This window comes from Cavia porcellus, unplaced genomic scaffold (assembly GCF_034190915.1).
Source record: "Cavia porcellus strain 051 isolate PalLab524CR breed Dunkin Hartley unplaced genomic scaffold, mCavPor4.1 scaffold_8, whole genome shotgun sequence".
In the NCBI taxonomy this organism is placed as follows: Eukaryota; Metazoa; Chordata; class Mammalia; order Rodentia; family Caviidae; genus Cavia; species Cavia porcellus.
The window spans coordinates 63,906,889-63,930,381 of NW_026947491.1; the positions used below are offsets into that span (position 1 = coordinate 63,906,889).

The 23,493-nt window shown below is 35.2% G+C and overlaps 1 protein-coding gene across 2 annotated transcripts in view; it reads right to left on the reverse strand.

Annotated features, from left to right (window-relative positions):
* Positions 1-4,865: 4,865 nt before the first annotated feature.
* Positions 4,866-23,493, reverse strand: part of Tspan8 (tetraspanin 8) — a 28,644-nt gene continuing 10,016 nt past the window's right edge. The window contains exons 3-8 of one of the 2 annotated variants that reach the window (XM_003476053.4): positions 20,531-20,668; positions 18,986-19,060; positions 18,781-18,888; positions 13,762-13,893; positions 10,088-10,171; positions 4,866-6,185 (exon numbers count right to left, since the gene is read on the reverse strand). In XM_003476053.4, the coding sequence (XP_003476101.1) occupies positions 6,132-6,185; positions 10,088-10,171; positions 13,762-13,893; positions 18,781-18,888; positions 18,986-19,060; positions 20,531-20,668 (591 nt within the window). In that variant the 3' untranslated portion in view covers positions 4,866-6,131. The remainder of the gene's footprint in view (positions 6,186-10,087; positions 10,172-13,761; positions 13,894-18,780; positions 18,889-18,985; positions 19,061-20,530; positions 20,669-23,493) is intronic. The other variant, XM_063255141.1, reaches the window with a different exon arrangement.

Consider the following 23,493-nt stretch of genomic DNA (forward strand, 5'->3'; position numbering starts at 1 on the left):
CTCCCACCACCATTTTGCTCTTGTTGCTTTTGTTATCTTTTGCCACTTTGAAGTTTTGTCCTTATGCCATGCCACCCTGTCTTAGAGCCAGACAATTATCGACTGAAATCTCCACAAACTGAACTAAATAAACTTTTCTTTCCTTAATTTTGGATGTCAGGTATTTTGTCTTAGCAATGAGAGAAAAGTAACCAACACCAAAACTATTCCATTTGGATTTAAGATAATATGTCAGCATACTGTGATATTCACATAACATTCTCACCTATTCAGCAAATTCAAAAAAATTTTAAACTATTTCTTAATTAAATAAAAATGTATCTTAATATCGTGGTCTACTAATGTAACATACGGAGCCAGGGTGTCAAACTTTGAAAAAGCTCTATTAATCTTGGGCAACTTACTTAACTACCTTGTGTTTTAGTTTCCTTCTTCTGAAAATAATTAGAATAATTTTAACAATAAAATGTAACAATTGAATATATTAAGGTATGTGAAGTTTTCAGAATAGTATCTGATATATGATGGATACTACATATAGTAGCATTATTGTTATAAAATAGATTGACTTTCAATGATATATCTTCATAAAGTAGGAACTGACATCTTTCTTTAAATGGACCATGTGACAGTAATGACAATAGATGCTTGCTAAGCTGCTAATATATTCTAGGTACATGCTCAGATCTATGTTACAAATTCAGTTCAGGAGCCTGTGAGTATGCAGGAAACATAATGAAAAGTAGAGAACAAAACTTGGCCAAGATACATTAGGATAAGTGACACTTAAATTATGGTACTATGGAAATGCAGATTAATGGAAAAATTAAGTTAGTTCTGATTGGATCCAGAAAGAGCTGACTGACCTATCAGCTAGACCTCCATGAAATCCAACCAAATGAATGTGAAGGTCCTTTGAGACATAAGGAGAACGGGGTAAAGATGAAAGAGAAATAAAAGCAGAAAGCAGAAGGCACGTGAGCCATATATGCAAGTGTCTAGAGATGAACAGGGAAAAGAGGGTTGATTCTTATGAAGCACCTTGTTGGCAGAGGACTATAAACAAGTGTCTAAATTTCAGGAAGAGAAATATAGCGCCCACTGCATTTTAAACCAGTCACTTCAATGACACCATAAGGAATAGACTTGAAGTAACAATGCAGAAATTGCATCAAGAGATTATTGCAATGATCCTACCTCAGGAGAGATTTTAAAGGGTAAGATAGATAATACTAACAAAGCGAAGTGGACAGATTTGAGAATAATCGATGAATCCATGTACCTAAATTAGTACAAGTAGACCACGTTAATTTACATATACTTTAATATACTGGTCTGATCTTGAAAGCATGAAGGTAAATAATGAACTTTTTCTTTAATCCAGATTTAAGGGCTGGAGTTATAGCTCAGTGATACAGCATGTTATGGTTTATATCTGGATACCACGTTCAGTCCAACAAATCCTTATACAGAGATGAATGAAGACGTAAGAAACAGAATATCTTTGTTGGGGGCCAGGGAACTTCACTGAAATAGCATGAAGTCCAAAACTGACTCTAAATTTATTGAGGAACAACAAAGGCAGATTTCTGCAGATCCCACATGTTTGTTTAAGCTAGCAAGGCAGGCAAACAAGGCACAGTGACCTTTGGCTGAATAATTAACTTTCATCTGACTGTCTCCTAAGGAGCTTCCTTTGCTTGCCCATAAGGTCTGTCTCTGCTCAAATTGGCAAGACATCCAATCTTCAAGACATTTCAGCTCCTCAGAGGTAGCAGCCCTCTGCTTCCCCAGTCAATCCAAGGAGACACTAACCTAACCGGTGTCAAGGAATTCCACATCATGATGTCCTCCAAGAGCCTCATGTGCTTAACTTGTAGATGGGCTTTTGGAAGGTGACTGGATTTGGAAAGCTATTAGGAGGCAGGGTCTAGTCAGAAGAGGTGAGTAACTAGGGGTGTGGGCCTAGAAGGGCTTATCTCTCTCCCCAGCTTCTGGCATCACTGTCTGCTTCCTGTCTGCCTACGGTGAACAACTCTCCTCCACAGGGACACTCTGCATGCCATCATACTTTGAAACCGGGCAACTGTGGAGGAAACATGAGCCAAAATAAATAAACCTCTCCTTCCTTGAGGTTTTTAATGTATGCTATCTTATCTCAGTGAAGAGTAAGTAACTAAGAGGGAGCAATTCCCTACCAGGTACAGGACTGTAGGTCCAATCCCTAATACTATTAAGTACACACATTAGAATTTAACACCCTTCAATGAAATGAAAGCATTCTTTTACCATAATCTTCAGTAAGGAGGAAAAGATTAAAATGTAGGTGAACTATCATAGGAATGTAAGTATTCTTATCTTAAAATACCTACAGTAAGAAGCTAAACACACTTGAAAAGTTAGTGCACAGATTTTTAAGTAAGGAGTGAAGAATTTAAATATGTTCTCTATAAAACACAGTTCCTTCGATGATGAGGATATTCAAGTGACTTGCAAATGTCACAAAGTTAGTGACCTGGCCGCTCTATAATGACCTCTCACTCCAGTCCACTTTACTTTCTACATTTATATGCATAGAGTCGTGTACTTTCCCCAAGGTATGATTTTTTAGTTATTATTATTCATATGTGATTCTTTAGTCTCTCTTCCACGGTACTACTGACATTTTGGGTTGGATAAATCTTGGTTGTGGAGCACATTCCTATGTACCGTAGAAGGTTTGACAGCATTTTGTCGTCTACTTATCAGATTCCAGAAACACCCCTCCTGTTCCTCTTGTGACAACTGAAAATGTCTCCCTCCAGTAGCAAAAGCAACTTCTGAGGAGCAAATAGCGCCCAGTAACAACCCTGCTCTCAAGTCCTCTCTATCTCTAATCCATCACGAGCTTTAGTCAAAGGAGGAAGAATCCAAGCACTTTGTAAAATTTATCATGAAAATTCTCAAACGTTGTAATACTTTCAGCAGTTTTAATACTCTTTTTCTTAAGAAGCTCAGCACTTACTTGTCTTTCCTCTAACTTTCTACTGTTTCCCTACCTTCCTTGTCTACTCCTAGAACATTCCTTTCATTATCAGCTACACTTCCGGGCTTCCGTGTTTGTTGGTTTCTAGGTGGGTTCGGCCCACAGGAAGGTCTCACAAAATTGGAGTCACAGGAGGAAAAATGCCAGAGCAATCTTTTTTTCATCTGAAAAGAACTGTTGAGTTAATCACCATGATTCCTATTCTTGCTAGACAAGCCCTTCCTTTGTGGTGCCTGCCATGCAACTGACCATCTGACCAACTGACCATACCAGGTGGACTTTGATCCCAGGCTCTCATAATCACTGTTTTTCCCATCCTAAGGGTAGCAGCAACTTCCTACCATTGCTAATCATAAGTAATCTCACTTTTCCATTTTGTTCCTTACTTTTTCTGTCACCTGTGTTAAGTTGTTACAAGGGAGTGAATTCGGTTCCCTGTAAATCCATGTTTCCCTAACCACCACTGTGAAAATATTTGGAGTAAGGAAGTTATTAATTTTAAATAAGATCATAGGATTGGAATGTTGAGCCAACAGGATAAATGTACTTAGAAGAGGACACAACTGAGAGAACTCCTCCTCTTCCTCTTGCTCTCTATTCAGTGTGAAGACACAGCAAAAAGTTGTCTACAAGATAGGGCAGTCTTGGAATTCTCATGCTCTAGAACACTGAAAATATTTCTGTTAAGACACTCAGCTGTTTCTTGTTATGGCATTTCAAGTAGACTAACTTGACTGTTTTATTATATTCTCATTTTTGGAAATGGCAGAAGGGTTTCTGCTTTCCTGCCAACCCTGACTGGTACAAGTTCTTTACATTATTATTACCATATAATATTTATTGAACTTCTGATGTATGCCTGACATTATATAAATGGTACTTTTACATTTATTTTCTTACTGTTTCTCTCAACAACATTGTAAAGTGGCATAAATGATATGACATAAGGAGCATAGGTTTTGAGTCACTGTCAATCACAACTCCTTCACTTACTACCTACCAGAATTAAGAAAAGTTGACCTAAGTTCGGGGGCCTTGCCTGAAAATTGGTCTAATAATGGTAATAATCCAGAAGAATGTTTTGTGTTAAATGAGTTACTTGATACAAAAAACTGATTTTTAGGAATATAACAGGCTTTTAGCAAATCTATCATTTTTAGTTACAATTTACAAAGTGTCAATTCTATGCCGTGCACTGTGCTCCAGGGACATAAACAATCAATGTTTTGAGGAGTTTTTGTGTACTAGCTGAGGTAAACATATGAACAAAATATGGCAGGTTTATAGGTAGATGTATTATGAGAAAGCCAACATGATTGACGGTCAGGATGTGGGAGGCACTGGTCAAGTCTTAATCTCAGTTTACTAATTAGTAACTGAGTCTGGGCAGGTTAACTAATTTCTCTAAACTCCAATTTTTTCCATCTGCAAATGAGGATAATAGCAGTTCCTACTTTATAATAATTAGATGAGAAGAAATGAGATAAGAATAGCACAGTTTCTAATATAATTTCTGGAAGGTAGCATGTGTTCACAGAGAGATAGTTTTAAAATTTTTCATCATTGATAGTGAAGCACAAAATACAGGTGCCTAGTTCAGGAAGGCTCCAGCAAGGTTCTGACTCTGTGGCTGTGACACTGATTTACCCAACATCAGTAGCCTTCCTTATTTTCCTTCCTCCTTCATGCTTTTCTATTGTGAGTATAAATTATTAAAATCACTTTAGAAAAATTTTTGAAACACTCTATTAAAGTTAAACACATATAGACAAAATAATTCCACTCTTGCATGTATATCCAGAAATACATACATAAATAAATATATATATACCCAAAGACATAAAAATATTCGTGGAAGTTTATTGATAATAATGCAAGCACATGCCTATCAAGAGAAAAATGGATACTTTGTAATATATTCATATACAATGGAATATTACACAGCAATGAGAACGAACTACAGCAACATGCAATGTAGGTGAATTTCAGTGACAAAATGCAGAGTCAAAAAACCAGAGTGCATACTTGTTCCATTTAGAAAAGTTTAAGACCAAGCAAAAATGAAGACTGTATAGTCATAGAAATCTTTTAGGGAAATATTTACTGAGAAGGTGAATATATTGGTACATATACCAACCAGCTCTCAAATATAAAAAAGCAGTATCAACAAGTTGCCCTGATTTTACAAGTATCCATGGTGCAAATATTCCCACCGTGTTTAGCCACACCCTTCCAAAGCAATATCATTGAATATAGACACAGAAGGATATGTACATGTGTGCAGTCTGCTCAGGCAGGTTGGACTGGGCCAGTTCCAATACACCCTTGCAAGATGGCATGAAGCCTCCTTCAGTCTGGTATGCCAGACATGCTTTGCATTTTGTTCTAGGTTGTGCTTACACACGTGTACACACAACCACAGAGCTATACAGATAAGTTTTTTTTACTGTCTGAATATTGTGTTCTAATAACAAGTAAAATAGTAAGATATTCCCCAGAACTAGCATAAAAGAGCAGTTATCCCTACTGTGTCTTACAGAGAGGTCCAGAGAGGTACTAGAGCCTCAATGACAGAGAAATGGGCACCCAGATCTTGTCCCCACAGTGGGCAGGCAATAAAAAAGAGAGTATCAGCAATCAGTGACACAAAATAGAAAAAAGATGGTGACTCTTTTAGCTGGGCCACTCTCAATTAGTTCAACTTGAAAATTAATTCAGTCTTATCACCAATGGTTACTTCACTTCATCAGAGCCTTGTTTCTGAACATCTCAGATGTCCCGCCTTAGCAGAGCTCTGTCACTTTGAAGGGAGGATTATTCCACTGGGTGGCTCCAGATGAGCATTTTAAGCAAAGAATCAAGCACAAAAAAAAAACTAATGTAAACAATGCTATTTTTACTTTGAGTAAAAATATACAATATAATTTTCTTTATGTACTTCAAATCTTAAATATGTTCAGTGTGTGTAGAAGATATTTGTAGTCTAGCAAAATAAGACATTTTAGTAAGAAACCTGCTTCTGATACACGTATCACTCAATTTAATCACAAAGCCAAAGAAAAATGTTAAAGGGGTTGACAGGTTAAGGCTTCTGGCATCCACAGGTTCATTTGTTCCCGATCTGGCAATACAGGACCATAGAAAACACCAAGCCAAGTATCTAGAGAGTAAAGTAATAAGATTAGCATGGAAATTAAGGTAAAACACCAGAGACATTATAAATAAACAAAATGAAAGTATATGTGAAAATATTCTGTTGGTTCTTTGTACTGAATCTTTCATGGTAATTGGAACAAAAGAGCCCTAAGAAACCTGAAGTTGCTTTTATTGTGTCCTGTGTGCACGTGTATCAGGGATTTTTCAGTTGGCCAGTCAGCATTTATCAACAGCCCTTTCTCATTGTGCTGTAGAAGCGGTCACCATCCTATTCTCCTGTCCTTTCTCCAGGACACACATCTTTTTGTAAGGCATCTGCCCTGAAGCTCTGGGGACCACTTCAGGACTCTGGGGGCTAAATATACCTACTGATTCCATAAAAACTCAACAGTCACTTGGTTTCTATCATCTATATAAAAATCAAGGAGTCTAGAATTTCTCTTACCACAGTTTTAGGTATTGCCTATAGAATGAAAATAAAGTAAGATTTTTTCTTTAGAAAATCTCTAACCTAGGGGAAATAGCTTAGCTCAGGAATTTTCTTTGAAGTGAAAAACCACTACTGAAAATCTGGCACACTTTCCATCTCATTAGCTCTGCTTCCACTAACGAAGCCCAAAGCTTACTCTAATTGGCTCTGCAGTTGGTGATTTGCAGGTGGTGGCTTTGATATAGAAATATCAGAAAGGACCTGTGTTCACTACAGATTGCAAATTTCTTCCTACCTTCCCCTTTGAAGAGAAGCAGGAAATAGGGCAAGGTGTCATTTGTGCTGAGTCATCTCAAACACTACTATCATGTTAACTTACTGCTTACTAATTCTTTCCTGTAAATGTGATTAAACTGCCACCAATTATTTCTTTCTTCATAAAAAGAAAAATAAAATAGACATCTACTCTCTGAATTAATGATTTTATTCAGAAGTTCTAAAACTCAGGATTAAAATGTGGCATTTTTGCCTTGAGCCCAGTCTTTAAGTCTAAGTAAAAAATATGAAGAAGAAATTTTAAAAATGGGCAAAATAACAGAATAAAGCAACTATCAGAGTTTACTGCTGTATCCTTGAAACAGCCCATCATACATCAACAAGGTAGATAGTAACATCACACTGTCTTGCATTTATTGTCTGAAGTGAACATCAATGAATGTTCAGGAAAATAGCAAATAAAAGATAGTCATCTGATTATAATCTATGCTAAGATTCAGGATAAATTTCCTAAGTCTGTTCTGATATGTATACTACTAATATGTACAGTATCTCATATTTTGAAGCAGTTTTTAAACTGTGATAAAATTATCATTTTTCTTTTTAACTTCTCTATTCTCAGGACGGTGAATTCTTATCGTGATACATTTGTTCTGTAAACTGATGACTGACAATGTCAATGATGTTTTATTTTTTAAATTAAGAAGAGAAATAAAAATACTTATAAATTGCTGGAGTCAATAAGGAGATCTATGATAATCTGGATGGGTCTAAATAATGAAAATTCCGGTGTCTACAGATAATTTTTTTATAGAATACAACATTTTGCATAGATTCTTAGTATTATACTCCTTCTCTTCATCAATGTCCTGAAAAAACTATATATATATATATATATTCATATACATATATATATTGCATGGAGATCACTGCTTCTGTTTCATTAAAATACTTTCCATGCATTGTTGTGTTTCTTTCTTTTTTGTTTTTTTCAGTTTAAACCTGAGAAACTTGCTTTGGTCATACAACCATGAATGTACCTGATCTCATCTGAGTTTGTGAATCCAAGAAAGGAGATGGGCTTGAATTTTATGCAACAAGGACTCTAGGAGAAACTGTAGTACATTTTGGAGTACATTTTGATAAACTGGATGACATGAGACAATTTTCAAAGTTTGTTTTTGAATAAAGGAAGAAGGAATATATGATGATTTTCTTTTGCTTCAAACATACAATGAGAGCAGAGTTTTATTGAGGAATTAAATCAAAGTATCTAATAGTTTTTTAACCAATTGCTAACCACATCTATGTAGTCTAGAAATCACACTTAATTTAACTGGTCTAAAAGAAAGATATTCAGATTTTTGGCAAAGCCTGTGACTGTGATGAGAGTCAGCAACATTCCCTATGAAGCCTATCCTTTTTCTTTTTATTTTCTTTAGCTGTTTTTCAGAAGCTTCTTAAAAGCCTCTGTGAGTTGTAGCCATAGTCAATTTTCTGAATTTGAGCATAATATGAAATTGAGCAATAACTTTCAGTGCCTCATCTAAAGTCTATTTACTTGATCTTTTGTGGTTTTTGTCTGGTTTTGTTTTTATTGATTTATTGGGTCTGGATATGCTAATCACATGTTCCACCAAACGACACCTTTGGCCCTAATCACTCATTTTAAATCTATGCTATGTATATATGTGCATGTGTGCTATATTTTTACAGAAACATCACTGTGTATGTATATATTTTAAATATATGTAAGATACAGATCTATAAGACATATATAAATATATATATATATTTAATAATATATATGTATATATATAATCTTTACTCTTGTTATGGCCATTAGCTCTTATCTCTAAATTGTGTAAGCCCAGAACACAACGTAAAGAATGAACATTTCACAAAATGTAAAATCAATGGAAACAGACCTAATGCACCATACTTTTGACTTTGATCTTGTATCAGACATAAAGAGAGCCACATCCTACCAATAGAGAATCTTTGCATTTAAACCCATCTATTTGGGCTACAAAAACATTATCCTCAACAGCCCAATTTACTGCTAGAAGCCCTGAGCAGTTCTCTAATACTTGGGTGGAAAACTCCCCCAGTAACCTCAATGACCACTTAGAACATTAACTTGCTTTAATCTCAGCTAAAACTCTTATCTGGCAGTGATGTGGCACAAGACGTAGAAAGCTGCCAGGAAGCTCAAGGGAATATTTCACAGCATTCCTTGATGGGGAAACAAAAGTCACTCAGTTGAGTTCAGCAGCCCACAAAAGCATTAACTATGGAGATGCCTTACATTGAATTTTTGTTAATGTTCTGAAATAGGATTGTGAGTAAATTTAACTCTTGATATCTGAATTACCTAAAATCTGGGATAATTCCCAAAATGCTTCTCTGAAATAGTTTTGCTTCACATTCTGGAGAAAGATTTTTAGGCTTTGTAAAAAGTATTTTATGGCTCCTAAAAAACCATGCCAAGGAAACCCATCAAGATAAAAATCCTATGCAGGATATTTTTCCAACGTCAATAATTATATTAATGAGAGTAATACAGAAAACTTAATCAAAACTTTCTTGAAAACTTCTTCAAGTGAATTTATACTACACTAGTTTAGGATTTATTAAATTTCCCTAGAATAGAATAACATGAAAATAGCTTTGCCTACTCTCCAAGTTCATTTTCTATATTCTATTTCAGAATCACAAGATAAGAACTACAAAGATTAGTTCTTTGCTTTTGTTTGGTCCTTTTTTTTCTCACTTCAGGGAACTTTAGCCCTTGTGCTTGTTTTCAACAGGTAAAGGTTACCTCAACTGGGCTGGGGATTTAGCTCAGCGGCATAGGCACCTGCCTTGCAAGCAGGCAGTCATGAGTTCAATCCCCGGTACCGATAAAAACAACAAAAAAAAGTTACCTCAACTAAGAAGTGCACAAAAATTGTTACTATTTTTTTCTCACTAAGTCATTCAAAAATCATATTCTTATACCTGTTCAGCTCTTGGGACTTTCATCCTCCTCATGCCAAATTCAAGACTAATTTAGGGACATGCTGAGCACTGAGCACTTTATATCACTATTTTCCTAAAGCAAAATTTTTAAAATTTGGTTTATCATAGATATTTATTAAAGGAACCAATGAACAAACAGTAGAATGAGAGAAAAGACAATCATATAATATTGTACTCACCTCAATAACTGCCAGCCCAAACGCGATTCCAATAACTATGAAAATGTGTTTTTCAACCGACTCTTTTATCAAAGAAATGCATGTCTGTTTTTAAAAAAATCACGCCAACAGTTACTTTTAAAGCTGGGCCTGGTGGCACAAGCCTGTAATCCCAGCACTCTGATAAGCAAAGGCCAAAGGATTATAAATTTCAGCTCAGTCTGGGGAATTTTGCAATTTAGCCAGATCAAGTCTTAAAATTTAAAGTGTGTTGGGAATGTACTTTCATACAAAGCCCCTGGCTTGATCACCAGTATAACAAAAAAGAAGTCTTTAATTATAAATAATATTCTTTCACAAATTTTTCCAGATTATAAAGCAACTGGGAAGCAGTTTTTCTTAAACAACCTAGTTGCTAAAACTAGGATTGAGGATTATAAATGATGTTTTCTCCAACACCAAAATTATATTTTTTATCATTTAAAAATTATAAACAATAATTTTATCCTAAATTCAGGTTATTCATTATGCAACTTATATCATCTTGACTGAAATTTTTAGGTTTGTAGTCTACCACAAAGAGGTACTTAACTAAAATTTTTGTTAATTATATAGCAAAGTACTATTTTGAAAAAAGTGAATTTTCAAAATCTTTTTTCTTTCATTCTCTCTTTTTTTTTCCCATTGTTGTCTTTTGAGACAGGTTCTCTTATGCAGTTCAGCTTGACCTTGAGCTCACTTTGTAGCCCAGGCTGGTCTCAAAATCACAATGATCCTCCTGCCTCAGCCTTCTGAGTGGTGGGATTATAGGCAAGCACCCCCTTTCATGGCTGCAAAATCTGTAAATAACATTTACGGGGCTATTTTTACCTTGAAAGGAAAATATTATTATGCTTATCATTATTACAGCATTTCTGATAAAGATAAGAATTTAGAAATGTGATTTGCTATGTTTTTGAAATGTATTCAAACCAACATGAAATTCCAAATTTAAAGCAATTTGGAACAAATCTAATAACTTCAGCAATTTTAAATTATCATTTTTAAATTAAAAAATACTACACAATGAAATTTTAATATTGATTGCATTGCTCTGAAACAAATCATTCCTATGATAGTCATGTATATGCAAAAGAATAATGAAACATTGCTGCTTGCTACATTTAAGTATTTTATACGGTTATCTTTTCTGTCTTCGTTCTTGAACTTAAGGGGTTTCCCCATTTACATCTGATTTAAAGTAATAAGCATTTGAGGAAATTGTCATGTCATTTAGAGTTAATTATAAGATTAGTGACTATACATACAAAGTCACATGTATTATATTTGAAAGAGTTTTTCTTTTCATTTCCCCAAGATAATGCAGTTATCTTCACAAAAGGGAGGGGATAGAAAAGAAAAAAGAAACAGAGGGAAGAAAGAAAAAACAAAAATGCTGAAAGAAAAAAAGAAGAAGAAAAATAAATTCTAATTTTTTTATTTTTTCAGATTTCTTACAAATGACACATGATAGATGGAGATTTTTGGTGAATGTATAATCATCCTTTTGGGAAACTTGATTGGCTATTAGCATATATTTAGTTGTATTATATGTGAATTTTCAGGAAATGTGTATGGGAGGGCTTTCAGAATCTATCTTTAGTAAAATATCTTTGCATTGAATCTTTAGCAGGAGATAAACATTAACTTGCAATTGAACTTAATTTTTTTTATTATCCAAGAGGAAACTACATTCATTTGTACCATATTTATTTCTTTATAGACACTATATCAAAAAAACTAAGTAGGCAACAGGAGAGCAGAGAAGTATAAAAAGTGAGAATAAAAATTTAGTGATTACTTTGACAGTTTACTACATGCTCAGATTGTATTCTAGCAAATAACATCTCCCCCTGAGTGATATCAGATACTAATGATAGCAATTCTGTTGCAGAATAAAGCTTCTTTAATTTTGATAAGATCCATAATAAGATCACTGATCAGGAGGAGGGCAGTGTAGCCTGAGATACTTTACTATAGTCCTCTGATTCACAAACTTAATTCATTGCATGAATCCGGGGAAGATGTCGTGGTAGTATTTATTACCTGATGAGCAGTTTGCAAACAGAAGTAAACTTTTACCAAATGCTTCTGTTTGTGAACCAAATTTTTTGTGAACAGAAGTGTTCATAAGCCAAGGTACTATTTGTATTTTCTTTTATATATTACCTTTTGTTAATAATTACTGAACTAAAACAATGCTAGTTTGAAAATAACCTATAAGTATTCTGTAAATTAATTCATTGTGAATTATGACAGTTTTTATGTATCTCTCTCCCAACTAAGTAGATCACAATCTCCAGAAGATCCAAAAGTTTGTCTATTTTTAGGAAGAATATATCTGATAGAGAACAGGCACTGAAGAAAAATAGCAAATGAATGAAACACTTATATCTACTGTCATTTGTGTACCCATTCTTTTCCAACCAAAGGGACAGCTTATGATAAGTTCTGCAATGAAAGGTAAATCTTTTGACCTCCATGAAGTTGTATCCTGAATTTCAAAGCTTAGTTAGATGGAGACCAATAAAACCTGTGTCTGCACGTGCCCAAGCAACACCAATAGTCCATTTGGATTAAAGTTGCCTGATAGTCTACCTCTCTTCTTTATTTAAACATAAGCTCATGACTATAGACATAGTACCCTATTTGGAATGGATTTCCAGGGACTAATAAAAGGCCTACACTATCAGAATGGTCTACAAACAGTTGATGACTTGATCAATAAAAAGAAATATATCAACAGTGTATCACTGTACATACTTCATATAAACATGATATCTGAAACACATAAAATATAAACTCATGTTTTCAAATTGACTTTAAAATTTCATGCACTTCAACTGCAATAATTACTAGGTAAATTAATAGATACAGTCAAGACTGACAACCCCAACCACTAAATGCTAAATCTTTTCTTAATACTTATACAGCTTCTTGGAAAAAAAAATCTTCTTTGTGTGGTACTGGGGATTGAACCCAAAGGCATTCTACCATGGAACTATATCAACAGCATTTTTTGTTTTTTATTATAAAACAGGAGACATGTTCTCATTAAGTTGCCTAGAAAGACTCAAACTTGCAATCCTCTTGCCTCAGCCTTCCTACACACTGAAATTACAAATATGCATGCCCACTGTGCCCTATTGAAAAAAAGAAATCACTTATTACAAAAAAAGTTTGACTTTTAAAATTAAAGTTAAAATACTGATTTCTTGGATTTAAAACACAAAATTATTTAGAGAAAATTATTTATATAAAATTATATTAGTTTGTATCTTGCCTTTTACCATACAGTGTTACTTTGATCTTTTTTTTTTTTTAATTTAAGAGGAAAAAAGAGAAAAACACAAAACAAAACAAAACAAAGCGGTGTAAGGGTACACGTAATACAGAACTACAAAAAAAAAAATAACAGTAAGAAATCACCTGTTATTAGATCTAAATGATGGGAAACTCATTGAACTAATAAAATATTTCAAATTTTTATATTTGCTTTATAGTTTAATACAGTTTTTTTAAAATTTGGGTAATTTCTGAGATTTTCATATCGTGATTCTCAAAGTATTTGATGATTTCAATTTTTTCTGTAGACTTACATTAGACAAAGAAAATAACTGAGCCACTTACTGTGCCAGGTTCGATTTAGTACTTACCTCCTTATAAACATATTTTGATTTATATGATATACAATTCCTTGATGAATTAACACAGGCACAAGACTCGTAGATTGAGTCAAAATTACTTCCCCAATCTGCAGCTCCATTAACCAAACCACAGCATTCAAACTGTTTGGTGAAAATGAGTGGAAAAATAGTCACCAAAAGTTTAAAACATTATAAATATAATTATTATATTTGTGAATATCTTTGTGAAGACAATTCTTATGCTGAAATATAATACGAGTCACCTTTCCCTCTTCTCTAAATGTAGCAAAAAAGTGAATTTTTTTTTTTCGTTTTGATCCTAATAGTAACAGGAAACATTGGACTACAATGTTAAAGTCTGAATTAAAATTCATAGAGGTATCTGATAAACACTACAGTTAATTTAGGATTGGGACTAATGATTAATAATAAGCATGAGAAACTGAAAGAGTAAATAAGGTCCAAATGTAAAATCGATATTGTGAAATGAGAAAAAAAATTGTTCAAAAGGAAAAAGGAATGGGAATGGGGAAAGGAGAAAAGAAGGGAGGGAAAAGGACACAAAACACAAGATGGTTACACAACTAGTTTCTCTTAGTTCAGTGAAAAGGAAAGTTTGTGCTAATATCGCTTGAAGAAATTTTGAAGCCCGTTTCTTATAGTCTGATTAACTACTTTGAAGACAACGATGCTCAATGTATTGTAATTGTCCCACTATTTGTCATAAATCATTTTGTTTTACTTTTTTTTTTTTTTTTTTTTTTTTTTTTTTTTTTTTGTCTTTTTCGTTTTTATCGGTACCAGGGACTGAACTCACGACTGCCTGCTTGCAAGGAGTTTTACTTTTTTTTTTTTTGCCATAAAAAGTACTGCAAAGCAGAAGAATCTAGTTTCAAAGACAGTCCAACAATGAATTTAACCTAGCAAATTGCTTTTAAAACCTTGCCTTTTAGTTTTAATGACAGAAGAGAGAGCAGAGTCATATGCACTTATCTTAAATTTTGGCAAAAGGAGCTTCCAAAGAGAGCGTGAGAGAGTTAAGGTCTAATTAAAGAACTGTTATTCAAAAGACGTGAAAAGTTTTTAACCACAAAATCTCCATCACACGATATCTGATCACTTTTGGAAAACAGGAGGCAAAGGATGGAAAGCACCTCAAAGACCAAAGGGGCACTTCAGGAGGCTCCCCAGGCTGAATCTTTGTGAATATTCAATATAATGAAAGAGCACAAGTAAGGCTCTGACTAATGACAGAAAGAGCAAGGCTGAAAAATAAACTAAAACCTGGCGAAGTATGAAAGGCAACTAGAGTCATGTTTGAGGAAAGAAAACTGTAAGTGATAAGCCCAGTGAGTCAGCACATAAGGCACATAATATTGTTAGATGAAAAAGAGGAAAGTCATTATCCCTCATCTAGCTCCTAACTGCTGCATTAGGGAGAAGATCGTTAATTCAGGAAAGGGAGGAAGCAAGTGCTAAAGAAAACGGCCACCCTTCAGTGGTCTCTTCCAGGCTTTAAAGCATTGAAGTGCAAGAGAACTGAGAGAACTTTTACTTTCCGGCTGGGTAAGGATGTTAGATGCTAACCACATTACTTAAACGTCTCTGTGCTATAATTTGTCATCTGTCAAGTACAGATAAGAATAGTTGCTAATAATATCATCTAATTTGGAGATTTGTTGTAAAGGCAATGAGAAAATTTATGTGATGTTTGGAATGCTCAGCCCAGTGCTTGGTTTATACAAAGTGCTCAAAAATATGAATTAGCTGCTGTAATTTGATTTCATTTTTAAACTATTATGGTCATTATTAGTATTTTTGCTATGTTTTCATGTGAACATGAGCTTTTCAACATTCTTATCGATTGTTTGTATAAAGACATAGAAGTATCTGTTCAACACTACAGTTGATTTAAAGTTGGGTGTATTGATTAATATGTCACAGAACAGAATCTAGTTTCAAAGATGGCCCAATAATGAATTTAAACTAAAGTCCAACTAAGGCAAGTATAAAGGTTTGAACATTGGCCCACAGATGGAATTGCAAAGGATTGGAAATTTCAGGTAGCTCCAAAATAAATATTAACAAGGAGGACAGTCCTGAAACAACCTCCTTTCCTGTCCCATGGTAGACATGACTAAATGTTTACACTTCCTCATTACATAATGTTGAATCATTTTATAGAAACTCTGTATAAAATAGGAATAAATCCCCTGTATTCACCTACAGATCACTACCTATTTAAAATACAATATAGCTCTGTATCCTTAGGGAGGCAGAAGGGAAATACAGTAGGAGCTAGCAAGACTGTAAAGTTTTTCTGCGGTTTACATCATCAGTGGAAAAAGGTAGGGAAGAAATTTGACAGAACTTAATGAACCCTGAATAGTAGTTGGGTGAAAAAATCATTATGCAGTAAGTTATGGAGCACCTCTTGACAAATAGTTATCACTAATCCATAACAGGCATATTCCATCAAGTGTTAAAGGAAATTTGTGTGGAAATTTCCTGAAATCCAAAGAGAAAGCCACTCAGGGTCTGCAACTGTCTATGTGTACAGTATCCCAGAGTTTATGGTTTAGAGACAGGCTCTTTCCCCCAAAGAAGTATAATTTAAAAAAAAAAACAAAATGAATAAATGAACAGAAAACAAAAACAAACTCAAAAAGTATAGTAAGAAAGAGATACTGCCTGTAAACACAAGAGTTTCAGAATACAATTTCAGCACAAAATGAGAACATGTTAAGAGAACGTTCTACAACAAACAGAACATTCAGAAACCTTAAGTTCCAGGAATAATGTGCAGCGAAAATGACTCAAGACATAACCCAGAAGCTCAGTGGTTACCTCTCATCCATTATTTCTTGGAGGGTCATAAAGCTTAGCTCCACCCCGGGAAAGAAATGTGGTTGTGTAAATTCTTACTGCAATAACTATTGGTTTTTACTCTAGAGTGGGAATGATTCAGGAGAAGACATAACTTCCCTTTACGGAAGTTAGGGGAAAAGCAAAAAATGTAGGAAATTAAACAAGGACTGACATATCAGGTTTTAGTTCTTGGAAATAATGCTTTCAATAGACTATTTTATAAGTTGTGGTAAATCCAAATAGGAACTGCTAAATGCTCTTGGGAAACAATGTCATCTGATAAATAACTCCCCAAAAGTTAAGGATGTTCCAACTTGAAAGGCAAAACTTTAAAGTTAAGCAACAGCAATTTTCAAAAGTTTGCCATGTGTAGGAGCATTGAGAGTATGTGTTTCTCCTTTTAAACCCTAGAAGAACTGGACTAAATGACATGAATTCTAGAGACAGATTTTATTTGAAAGTAAGAAAGAACCCAGTCATGATCAGACTTAAATATAAGTGGGACAGGTAAAAATAACTTATAACTTTTTGATATCTACTGGTGAATGCATAAATCAATCAATGAAAAGTCAGAATAAATGACCTATGAAACCCAGCCCTCCACTAAGATTCTGAAAATTCCCATGACATAACTGAAGTGACTGCCACTAGTAGTTACCATGCTAGGAATTCTGGGTTAGAAATATGTAGCTAAGAAGACTTTCACAGAGTAGTTATAGTTTAGTCAAGCCTTCAAGTGCATGAATTCAGAAAGAAAGAGAAAAACAGTAAATGTGTTCCCAGTGTGAAGAATCGTGCAAGGGCAGAAAGACAGTTGCTCAAGGGACCTTGAATTGACAAACCTGGCTGGACATGATTCATAATTGAATTGTGTTTAACAAAGTTAAAAGACTGGGTAAGGGTCAGATAGACTACCATCAGTGCCTGCCCAAGTTTTTATTCCAAAGACAAAAATAGAGAGACATACAGACAGACACAGAGAGATAGGGACAGACAGATAATGAGTGAGAGACAGGAGACAGGACAGAGAGAGAGAGAGAGAGAGAGAGAGAGAGAGAGAAGGGAGAGGAGAGGAGGAAGGGAGAGTAAAGGAGGAGAGAGGAGAGAAGAGGAGAGGAGAGCAGAGGAGAGGAGAGGAGAGGAGAGGAGAGGAGAGGAGAGGAGAGGAGAGGAGAGGAGAAAAAAAAGGAGGGCTAGTGTACACATTAAAAAAGTAATAGACTGATCAGACAGATATGGAATTAAATTTCAATTCCATCACCACTTGTTAGTTGCAAAACCTAAGTCCCAGTCTCTTTATCTGTAAAAGAAAATCCATGAAAAGATGATACCACCATCTGCTATGGTTTGGGTATGGTTTAAGTGTGTTCCTTAAAGTTTCATGTGCTGGAAACCCCTGCATACTAGGGAGGAACTTTTAAGAAGCAGGGTCTACTTAAGTCAAGATAAATCGATTACAGCTGATCTACAGAATTGGGTAAGTCCTGCAGGAGTGAGCTTGTTTCTAAGAGATGAGTTATTGCACAAGAGTGACACCGGCTCCTGACATCTTGTTCCCTGTTTAATCATGTGATCTCGCCTAGCCCTGCTCTCATCATTAGATGTCATCCTCCATAAGACCTCATCAGAGCTCAGTAAGTGATGTTGTTGTGCCCGCAAATCTTTAAAACTGTGAACTAAATAAATCTCCTTTGTTTATAAAATACTTAGCCTCAAGCGACTTGTTATAGTCACACAAAATAGACTATACCACTGCCTTTTTGCATATTAAGTGAGCTACTGTCTGTAATGTGATCAAAAGTAAATAGTAGTAAATATTAGTTATATTCACTCTATGGAGGCAGAGAGACACAGACAGACAGACTCCCCAAACACATACTCTTTTATATGGTAAATATTAAAACAATTATTGATTGAACTAATTAAAGCTCAACCTATCATAAACATATCTTTTTAATTTTTGTCCTAAACTGCTACAAGACTTCATAAGAAGATGGAAAAAATTATAAATATTCTTGAATTTGTCTTATTGCACAGTACCAGAATACTCCAATTCTGCAAAATGGAAACACTTTAAATCAGTAAGGCCTAAGCTACTTAAAAAAATCAAACAGTGAAGAGCTATGTCTCACTCCCCAAATGACCTACAGATCTAATTACCTTTTTTTGAAATGTAGTCATGGCTTCCCGGAATTTTTTTCCACTATCTCCTGTTTCCATCAAAACCTTTACATTTTCATAGAGAGTTTCATTCAGAATGCGTTTAGTCTGAAAATTGAAAATCATTGTTAAATTAATCATATCAGGAAGTAGTATTTCAATGTTTTAGACTTTTCAAAGTGATCAAACATCAGCATGCACGCACCTCAGACTTGGAAGTAGCTCCTAGGATGCCTGCAGCCACCTGCAGGAGCAGGATGAGAAGCAAGCCTATGAAGAACTGGAAAAGAAGAGGGGAGAAAACAATACACTCTCATCCTCAGTGCACTCAGTAACATCTGAGGCATCGGACATGGCACTGCCCTTAGCAGCAGGGCTTGTTTCAAGTCGGAGCCAGAGCCAGCCTTCCTATATTCCACCCTGTGCATCAAGCTATCAGTTTTGACCCATTACAAGTCAGAAACATTTCCTCCAAAAATTTGCCAAGGAAAGCATTTTAAATGGGATTTTATTGAAGGAATGTTGGTGTCTGTGTGATATAAGGGAAGATTTAAAACTTAAATGAATTTTTTTAATATTATTTTTCTTCTTTTTTATCAGATGCAAACACACAACTGGCTTCCAAACATCTGGCTTCAAAACAGTATTCCCACCATTACTGAATCCAGGGTCATCTTGTTTTTTATGTAAATTTCTGAAATCTCCTTCACATCTACATAAATTATAATTTTGGAGAGTGTAATCCACTAATTAATTTTTTGTTTTTGTTTTGCTTGTTTGTTTACTTGTTGGCTGTTTAAATAGAATTTACAAGTAAATTTCCTGAACTGCAAATGAAACCTTGTTACTTATAAAGCAACCACTAAGCATACTGTTAAGGTCTTGTTAAACTGCCTCTGCCTCTCTCACAAAGGTAAAAAATATTTTCGGGAACTGACACCATCCTTATTTTATGATAGAAATAATTGTATAATGATTCTGATTAACTCATGTCAGGTTTATACCTGATAAACACTCGATTTTTTTCTACATATATCCATTCATTATTTTCTACAATATGTTAAAAATGAATGCCTGTAGGTAGTCCACCTTAATCTAGCCTCCTGAAAACTTCATTAAGTCATACAATGTTCTTACAATGTTCTTAGCATGGCATATAGTAAGCTGCATGATTTGATCACAATTCACATTCAAACTATCTTCCATCACTTACTGAAAACAGTTTCCAGCACTCTTAAGCCACACCCAAGGCCCACCTGTTCCCAAACAAGCCAGCAATGGGCTGACCGCCAGTTTATCTTTCTGAACATATCACACTGTCACCTATACAGATAATCTTTCACCTACTCTGGCTTAAAAGTTCCCTCTTCTATCTTTGTCCTTCTCTTTGGGGTCACTCAGTCCCACCCAAGCTATCTGTTTACTTATTTTTAACCCTCCCTGATGGGTTCTAGTTTTTTTTTTTTTTTAAGAGCTTGTGTACATGTAGCACAGTATCTGGCCCTTAGAAGTGTGCTGTCACGTCTCATGAAAGAATGAATGAAAGATTAACATTTAGCTTCTTGGAGACTGTCCTCTAGTCTAAGTCAAACTAAGATAAATCTAAACCCTAGTACCTTCCACAATCAAATCCTCTAAGCAGAAATGAGCATTCATCAATCTTGTCAAATCCTGTTGACGGATAACAGGGACAAGAGATAATCCTCAGATATCTAAAGGTTAAATATTGGAATTTGTCTTGAGAACCCACCAAGAGAAGCATGCAACGGCTTTCTTTCACGGCACCACAGCATCCCAGGAACCCCAGGATCATGATAATGGCACCCACAGCAATCAGGATATTTGTAGCAATAAAGGGGTTGACATCAGAATTTCCAGCACTGAAAACCTGGGAATAAAAATGAAGATGAATGACACATTTCTTTCTTTGATATTGACTTTATCACTTAACAAATACCAATTAGGTACCTACTATGTGTTTTTGGGACTTTGAAATACTGCCAAGCAAAATTTCCTGCCCTCTGGAGCTTAGAGATTGCACATTCCTAAACAATGTTTCCAATTTTAAGTCATTCTAAAATGATATGTTAGGAATTGAATGAAAGAAATGTCATGGGTCTTTTAAAACTTTTTAAAAGCTTAAAATGACAGGTACTTTCAATGTAATTTTTTGGTTCACACACTTTGCATTTTATGTATAAAACAGCATTATAAATCACATTCAGTGACAATTTTAAAAAACCAGGCACTCATCAAAGCACTTAATGACACAATATTAATAAATCTCAGAATCATCATGTTGAGTTCAAGAAGCCATACTTGAAAGAGTAAATATCGTGTGAGTCCAGTTACAAGTAAAAGCATAGTGATAAAAATCAAAGTGTTTGCCTTTGAGCAAAGTAGGAAGGAAGGCAGAAATTGACTAAAAAGGGATGGCATGGAAGTTTCATAAATTAATAAAAAGTCTTTGTATTTTGTCTTTTAAAAACAGTGCAGTCCCTGAAATTCCGTATCAGTCTTCTCACCCTCAGAAGGAAAAGTCCTTCCAGAAGCTGGTCATTTCATCAACTGCTGGTGATGAATAACAGGATATTGCGGGAAGTATCCTCGGGCCCTTTATGACGGATGGGCTACCCTTCAGCATAACTCAGTTCTTCCCCGCAACACAGAGATACTCTTCTTCGTTGCTCTCCCAACACTTAATCATGGCCTACCCTCATTCCATTATGAATGTGCAGTAATCAGTCACAATTAAACAGCAAGAACTTGTTCTTACATTCTACTTCTTCCCTGCCTCTAGCTCACTTGTCTCCTACAGCCTCTACCTAAAGGACTGTCTCTGAAGACCACTAGTGCCTCTGCCAGCTGACTCTGTCTCCCACAATCTGTCATACAGCGTGTGGGTCACAGCCACCTTGCTGATTTGGAAGAACACAGGCAACTGAAGTAAAGAAAGTACTTAATGCTCTTAAGAAAGAAAGAACTTACTGTTCAATAGATTTTGCAGACCTAAAGCCATCAGTCTGAGCATTTATTTAAAGGATAACAGTATGAAATATAGTAACTATTGTGGATTTATTACTGTATTATTTTTGCCAATATCATTCTCATTGTTTTGTTGTTTCATTTTATTATTTTGTTTTATTACCTTTAAAATAATAATTTAGAAAATCCATTCATGATCTACAAGAAACCTTCCGCAATCATAAATAGGAGGGAACGTGCTGAGATCGCACAAACATTAAAACAAACATGTTTTTTTTATTCAGAGTCCTAGAAACTACTCAGAGTCCTAGAAACAACTAAGATAGTCAGGTAACCTGCTGGGCTCCAGCTTTCCATTTATAGAAAAATGTGTCAGCCCTGTGTTTTTTAAAGCTTTCTTTGTCTCTAAAACTTTGTGCCAACAGCTAACATTTCAAGCTACACAATTAGAAAGTTTGGTTATGTGCTAAAGATTTTTGCTGGTTTAGCAGATATTTGTACTTGTTTTATTGTTAAGAGAAACTAAGAGGCACCTCCTGTGAATTGGCAGAAGACTTGCTGGGTCTGGGAGGAGCCCATTAAGAAGAAGAAGAAGCCAATTAGCTCTTGCAGTAAACCTCACAAGCAAGTCATAGGGGCCCCAGGAAGAGAAAAGCCAGAAAACATTGCCCATGAGGCTATCAGCACACAGGCAAAGAATCAAGAATTGCCCACTAAACCTTGAAAGCAACCCACAGTTTGGAGGACAGAGTGGGTTGATAGCAACTGGTGTACAAAAGCACCTGAATGCTTGTATGGTCTGACTGACTGCAGGTCCAGGACAATGGTGTGAGCATCTACTGGGAGGATAACAGTATGCAGTGTAGCAAATATAGGGGATTTCCTCCTATCTTGTTTTTGAAATTCAATATGGTTTCACTGTTTCGTTTTGTTCCAGTTTATTGTTTTGCTTTATTCAATGTTCTGCTTTGATTGGTTTTATTCTGTTTTGTTTGGTTTGATTTTGCTATGTCTGATGGAATGGACAACTATTGTGACAATAACAAAAAATACTATGGTTGATTGTTGATTTTCTTCTATCCTTCTTCAAAGTTCTGTACTAATTTCACTGCTTTGTTTTGATTGACTTTGTTCTGTTTTGTTTTACTGAGTTTTATTATCTTTAAAATAAAATTAAAAAAAGAAAAAAAGGTTAGAGCTAAGTAGTTCCTGTTGTTAATAAGCAGGCATAACATCTGAATTAAAATAGATGTGACATAAAAGCAGCCTTTAAAAAAGCAGCTGTATCAGTCCACTGCTAAATACATTCACAAGAGCATTGCAACCAGGACAGGCAAACTCTAAGGCATCTGAGAGCGTAGAAGTCATTCTTACTGGATTATCAGATCTTCAAATAGTTTATCCAGACTTATCCAGACTAATATCTAGAATAATAGATCAAACAACTACACAGGAGACCTGTGTACTGAAGTTGGCCCCTGGGCAGCAGCGGATGACATGCTTCACTGAGACTGACCAGGGCATGGGAACCCACTGTGAGAGACTGACCAGGAAGCTGTGAGTGGACTGCCTGGCAGGCACTGTTTCCAAGTCCAGCCCAACAAAAGGCTGGAATACATGGAAGAATGAAGTGAAATTCTGAGTTCAGATGTTTGCTCCAGCACAGACACAGCAGGATTTTAAAGATGAACACTCTCTGTGTGTCCTAAGAGAAGAGGAGAGTTTCTA